A 6,932-nucleotide genomic window follows, 5' to 3' on the forward strand; every position below is an offset into this window, starting at 1 on the left:
AAGATAGGGAGCTTTAATCTTCAAACGACTGTTCTTTCAAGCCTTATAATCTTGGAAACGAAGGCATGCAGAGTTCTAAAAACATGTTGAAGCTGAATGAAACCAGGGTGTCAGGAATGAAAAGTAAATGTAACTTGTGGAACCCTGCTTCATGGTAATTTACATTGTGTGGATTGTTCTTGTTCCCTTCATGACAAGTTTTAAAATAAATCTAGAATAGTTACACTTAAAAACCAAGACAGATTTTTTAAATTTCCAGTATTTTTATTTGCCGGTGCATAATTTCATTTTATACATGCAACGTTTGAATAAAAGGCAACTGCATATACAAATTATACATTTTTAGTAGTTAAGCAGTGATGCTGTGTAAAGAAATACCTCCATTTGGGGCCTGGTTTAGCGAAGTACACTTTACCTTGGCTTAGACAGGAGAGTGGCTTTTGTAAAGCAGGCCTTTTAGTACCGAAATATTTCAGAAAATGTATGTCACACTGTTTCCTGGTATAAGCAAAATCAAACTCATCATCTCATAAAATGTATGCAAAAATATATGCAAACAAAATAGGTTATGGATTTTTTATTTACAAAGTTTCATAAACACTACATTTTAATGAAATATACATTCAAATAACATTATCGGTACTGCACGCTGTCTCGTTTGTAAATTAATATAGAATTTCCAATATTGTGTACGCTTTTGTTTTGAATGGCATTTTAGTCGCTTTGGTTTCTCCAGACTTAGCTATTCGTTTTTTTTTTCTTGTATATTCAAGGTCGCTTGAAAAACAAAATAGAGATCATGACATTTAAGGACAACAAAAATAAAAGAGGTATATTTACATTGTTTTGCTTCGGCATACATGATTAATTAATCACTTTTTACTTGATGAAGCAAGCACCAGGTTAGCTTCCTAAGGGCTGGATGCTGCTGCATTGCACAGATCCAAGTTCCAATAACGTGTTGAGGGGTATTTGCTAACTGTCCATCTCCTCAGGTATTTCTTGTGAGTCAAAAGCTAGAAATAATTTTTTTCCCCATTCCATTTGTTAAAACTTCAGAGCATTTAATACTGGTATGACACGGTGTTTTTCAGCGATGATTGTGCTATGATTGTCAAAGAGATAGTTGGGATAGTGAAAATGTGTAAATATTTGTGCAATCAAGTTTGATTCTTTATCAGGGGCACATGTGTGTATACACTTATAGACATGCACGCGCGCGCGCGCGCGGGCGCGCGCGCACAAACACACACATTTCAAAATCTCTGTTGGCTTTTCTTGTTGACTGAGAAAGCACAGGGAGACGGTGTGTATTTATTATTTTATGTAGTCCTGATGGACGGAGCTTGGAGCAATTCCTCCAGAAATCAGCAGATAAATAGCACATAGCTTTTCAAGATTACCCATATCTTAAAAAGTGGGATCTCTTCTTCCCACCACTGAAGCGAACAGGGAAGACAACTAATAGTGCATTGCGCGGTTTGGTCTACTTATTTTATCAAGACAACGCGAAGGCAGACTACCCCGAAACCAAGACATAGGAGCTATGCATGGACATAGTAGGAGGTTGTTTTACTTGTAGCTCTCACATGTATGACACCGCCATCAATTCCAGTTGGCTTACGTATGTTGAGTAGAGGCCACTGCTTCCTTGCTATTTGCTATATTAAATCATCTTCCTTAAACCTAGTAGTTATACCCCTCTTTCTTAAATGTAACCCCGTAGTTTGTCTTTGTCAAAATGTTAATCTCGTTTACAGCAATGCAACATCTTAAAGCAGTGGATTAGTAGAGTAATACTGCAGTCGGTCCCTGTTGATTTTTTTCTCTTTCATTCTTCTGTTTTGAAACCATATTTTCACTTGGCGATCGGTTAAATTAAGCATTCTGGAAAGTTGTAGGCGCTTCTCTTTGTTAATATAGACACTGAAGAAAAATTCTCTTTCTAGTTCTCTAATCTGATATTTGGTATAGGGGCATCTCTTTTTACGGGTGCGTTGTCCACCTGTGGAGGGCAAAGAAAGATGTAGAAGCAATGTGAGAACAAAATGGTGGCACCTTGAACAACACTGCCTATGAGACATTCATATTAACAGTAGCGCTAAGGCCACTCCTAGTTTTCAGATGGACTGTGGAAATATACTTTTAACAATATGGGTAACCCTGGGAACGGTAACTGATGTTCCTATTGGCATCAAATAGAAAGTGGGCAAGCAAGCTAATGTTTACATGCTAAAATCTGACACAATAAATTCAGATCAGCCTTTTAGAGGTGGTTTGCATCTTCTTGTGACACAAAACTGTACGCAAAATAAATAAATAAGGAAATAAAGGGAGGAAAAAAAAAAAAAAAAAAGCAATCCGTTCAGATCACACATCCCTGCTCGCGGAACCAAAGTCGTATTTAAAATCGAGTACAATTTTCTCATATATTTCCACTAGATGTGTCATTATCCTGAATAAATAAATTCTGTAAGCATGTGCAGTATTTTCCACATTCATTTTAATGATTATTATAGTAAAAAAAAAAATATCAGTTATTTAACGTGACAGGAGTATGGGGTAAAGGTTTGAGATATCTCCATCAGAGGAAGACATGTTTGGAAAATCTTGGGCTCATGCCACTCTGGAGTACTTTAACTCCTAATACCATTAATTGCCAAATAATTGTTTGAGTTCTGCAGAGCACCTTGTTGAACTACAACAAGAAGTGAAGAATTCAGTTTTTATTTTTGCTGTACTGAAAACCATCCGTAATTGTAGTTTGCTGTTGAATAGAATGGAGTGCGGCAGCTATCCCATTATTATGGTTAAAAGAAAAAACTAATTAAAATAAGCCTCTTTGTTACAAAATGGATTCTATCGCCATATGGTTTAGTAGATTAAATTCTTTTCTAGTTTTCATTCTCCTACAGTATGAAAGAATTATCTTTGAAGAAACACTATAACTGAACTTCTGGTGCAACAATTGGCTTGTGGAGGTAAAAATATTGGAGTATGTACCTTTTCAAGTTCCCGAAGACTTTTTGATTAATTTGCAGTCACAAACGGTTGGTTATATATTTTTTTAAAACCCAAGGGTTTTTAAAGGAAGGGGAAAGATTGTGTTAAAGCTTCCATTGGCCGGAGGTATTTCACGGCCAATTTCAGCACTAAACACGTGATCCTTCCTTTTATAACAAAGTTTTGTTGGGGGAAATCTAAAAGGTCCTCCATAAACCTTATATGCTTATTAAACAGCATATAAAATTTTAACAGCAGTGCGCTAGATTGCAAACTCTCTTTCATAAGTAAGGCGCTGTTTTTATACGTACTGGAGGTGCTGGCTCTTTCCTCATTGTTGCCGGAAGATGACTCCGGGCTGCTGCTGCTGTTGCTCTCTGTTCTTCTCTCCTCCTTCTCCGGCTCCTTGCAGGGCTCCGAACTTGAAGTTGCATCGGCTGCAGGCACTTTCTCGCAGTTTTTATCTACTGAATAGTCCGAGGGTTGATTTTCCGTGGTGCCATAAGCCGTCTCGAAGAACTGATCGAACGCCTGCGGCAGCACCCCGTTTCTGCCCACTGTGCTATAAAAATTGGAGGCAACGTTGGCACTGGGGTGGTAGACATTTGAGGGGCTTTTGCCGAACATCTCTCCCATAGTAGAGGTGTTGGACGCAGGCAGACAGTCCCTGTGCATGATCTCTTCTCCTGGATAACAATGGGGGAGATTGTTCCTGGGGTGCCATTTACTCGACGTATCAATGGCATACTCCCTGAAGGTGACCTCTCGCACAGGTTGAACCTGGGGTAGGTTAGAGGCGTAGGAGTATGTCATAGGGCGAGAAGACGGGGTCTGGGGCAAAAAAGAAGGGAGGCTGGAGAAATCAGGACCCGAGACGTAGTAAGTACAACTTGGCAAATACATACTAGAGGAACAAGGGACGCGCTCATCAAAATCCATCATTAGGCTACCTCGCGTTGTCCGCATTAGCTGAACAGCTTAACATGTTTCTCTGCTGCAGCTGCCTCTTTGAGGCAGCTCTGTGAAGTAGAAATTTGGAGACGTAGGCTGACGTGGAAATCTATCCCCATCCTTAGCAGGGAGGTGCTGGTCATGTGATCAGATGTTGAAGTTGACAAGCTGTACGTAAGGGCCGTTTTCATTGTAGGCATCTCAAGAGAAGCAACAGATCGTCACTTCATAGTGCCCCTAAAAGTATGTAATCTCAAATCAACTCATGTTTGCTTCATACCCTTAGAGGAGAAAAAGGCGCATTACATTCTTCTAGTTTTTAGTCTGGCCAATGGCACACAATGACTGTGAACCACAAAGGAACTGAATTCCCACAATGTATAGGTGAGAGAATATTTTATTAGGAAAACAGTGGTAAACTTATATTTAAACTGTAGCTTTGGCGTAATAAATATTTATAAACCAAGCGTGTTTCTGTTAGCGATGGGCTGGTGCTAGAATTTTGCATAAGAGGAGGGTAACTACCTGCCAAGGCAAAAACATATATTTGCAAATGAGTATTGCAGACTTTCATAATAATTATTCACCTTTCTTAAAACTGCAGATACCTGTTTGTTAAGTTTTAACTCAACAGCAGATGAAAGTCAAGGTCCTGTCTACTTGTCTGATAAACAGATTAAATAATCGTGTCCACTTTTAATGTTGTCAGTAGTTTACCCTCTCCCCCTTTTTTGTTAATAAAGTAACCTCAAATATTACTATGCTTTCATTGTCAGATCTCCTTGGGTATTTTGCAGTATTTTATTTATTTATTTCAGTTCCAAATTGTATTGAATGTTACTAATGCTAGTAATTATTAATGCTAATAATTAGAACAAACTAAACCAGTGTTTCGTGGGAACAAAGAAAATGCCTTTAATTTAATGGAATATACTAACATATTTTTAAACACCTTGATTCTAACTGAGAGCCTCCTTCATTGAGACCTCTGAACAAAGAGTGTTCTCTGCTCTGCATACTTAGAAACACTAGCATGAAATATTTGAAAACCAATGGATATTAGATTCTCCAGAGCTTTTGTTTTTGTTTTTTTACAGATTGTCCATGTTTAATTGCCAAATTCTAGCTACAATTAGTTGACCTACTTAACCTCTAGCAGCTAACCGATGGCTCCTCCAAGATGAAAACAGTCCCTAAGGGTGAAGTTACTGAAAAGTTGTCTCGAAATATGTTGTAAATTACTATTTTTGTGTGTATTTACAGAATGGCACAGTAATCGGATTATGAAGGGCAAGGAAGGTAGAACTATTTATTTGCCAATAAAAATACACTTTTACAAAGTAGCAGTGCCAAGGAAAACAGAATCTATCCAGGTAATCTAAGCATGTTGGAAAAAAAAATGTTGCCTTGGTATTCAGTCTCTTGGAAAATGAATCATTATTGCTTTAGTTGGATTTGTTACAAAAGGTTTATTGTATAAGTTGCTTTTTGTACTAGGAAATACCCATAGGGTATCATTGTATGTTAAAATGTCCGTGGATGTGAACTTGAATTGCCTTGGCTGAAAACTAAAAGGAGGAAAGATGAGCAGAAGAAATGCCTTCATACACCTTTACAGTAATCGAGATTGTTTGGCCAAATGAGATTGAAATAGCAGTAAAGATTTAGATTAATTCTTTGGTGGACTAATCCAAAACACGCTTACTTTTGCATTGGGGAAAGGTTTACAATTTCTGGAATTATGTTCTTAAGTAGAATTGCAACTGGGAATAAAAACCCAACAACAACAACCTTCAAACCTATGTAATTTGGGGCCTGAATACATCAACTAAAACAGTTGTCTGTATGAGGATCTGTATAGAAATCATTGGTTCACCATTTCCAGAGGAATTCTATACCCTATATAGAGACAACGTTTGTATTATTTCCAGCGGACAGTCTCAGATATTATTTGGGAACAGAGGAATTTGAGTCATCTATTTACTATGGGAAGACTGCATGTGAGGATTGCAAAACATTTAGCTGCACATAGGTTTTCCTTTCTCTTGGTCAGCTCTGCTGGCCTCTATTCCATATGCGCTCTTCATTATTTTCCAGCAAGTCTTGCAAAAGCTAGCTCCCTTCTACATTTTATGAGTAGATTTTCCTTGCTACCATCTTATTATTTGAAATCGGTGCGTGTTGCACGTATGCAAAAAAAAAAAAAAAAAAAAAAAAAAGAAAAGGAGTATTTAAAACGTGTTTGACAATGAGATAACCGAGGCGCTCCCCTTGCACAGACTTGTCCCTCCTGTGTTTAAATGCAAATTCTTGCACTTGCATTAGGGCTTTTAAAGCTATAATTGAAAGCGGCGCGTCTAGAAGAACCAAAAACAGTGCTAGACTGCCCTGTGGTTTTATAGCACTTTTGGCAGTCAACTTCAGCCTGTGTTAGTACAAACATGACAGAGCTCACCAACTATTAATCGGAGAAGTCACCTACATGGATCTTTGACGTTCATTCTTAATTAAATAAATTCCAAGCAATGCGATAGAATTGGGGTGCAGTTCTGAAAGGTTTGTGTGTGGACTGAAAAAGTATATTTCAGCTGAAAGATTGCTGAGGATGCAGATATTTTTAAAGTACTGGGCTAATACAGGGCAAAACCATGCTATTGTTTGCTGTTTCGGTGCGTCATGTTTTTTTGTACTGTAGAATCAAAAGCGTTATCTCAGGGGAAAAAAGCAAGGAAAGGATATGAAAGGTACATTTGCTAGATGTTGTTTAATGTATGGAACTGCTCTTCCTGTTTTGCACAAAATAAGCTGATAATCAGTTCCTCTTTGTGCAGTGAGGTAAAATAATGCAGACAATTCGACTTTTATTTTCTTTGAATGTGTGGGCACTGATTTACTGAATATATTGATTTACAGATTATATTGCATAAAATGTTAGTTTATATTTTGTTCAGCTGGGACATTCTGATTGGAGATTTCCT

At 37.8% G+C, this 6,932-nt stretch overlaps 1 protein-coding gene across 1 annotated transcript; it reads right to left on the minus strand.

Annotated features, from left to right (window-relative positions):
* Window positions 1-292: 292 nt before the first annotated feature.
* Window positions 293-4,018, minus strand: HOXA11 (homeobox A11). The gene is made up of 2 exons (XM_030202443.1): window positions 3,315-4,018; window positions 293-2,005 (listed from the first exon to the last, which is right to left on the minus strand). Exons 1-2 carry the CDS (start codon window positions 3,967-3,969, stop codon window positions 1,773-1,775), a joined length of 888 nt encoding a protein of 295 aa, XP_030058303.1. The 5' UTR covers window positions 3,970-4,018; the 3' UTR covers window positions 293-1,772.
* Between the last annotated feature and the right edge of the window lie 2,914 nt (window positions 4,019-6,932).

Source organism: Microcaecilia unicolor, chromosome 1, assembly GCF_901765095.1.
Source record: "Microcaecilia unicolor chromosome 1, aMicUni1.1, whole genome shotgun sequence".
NCBI lineage: Eukaryota > Metazoa > Chordata > Amphibia > Gymnophiona > Siphonopidae > Microcaecilia > Microcaecilia unicolor.

Coding starts and splice junctions, on each gene's coding strand:
- HOXA11 (XM_030202443.1), bottom strand. CDS start 3,969: ATGCGGACAACGCGAGGTAGCCTAATGATGGATTTTGATGAGCGCGTC. Junction 2,006..3,314: donor GGAAAGAGCCAGCACCTCCA/GTACGTATAAAA, acceptor TGCCCTCCACAG/GTGGACAACGCACCCGTAAA.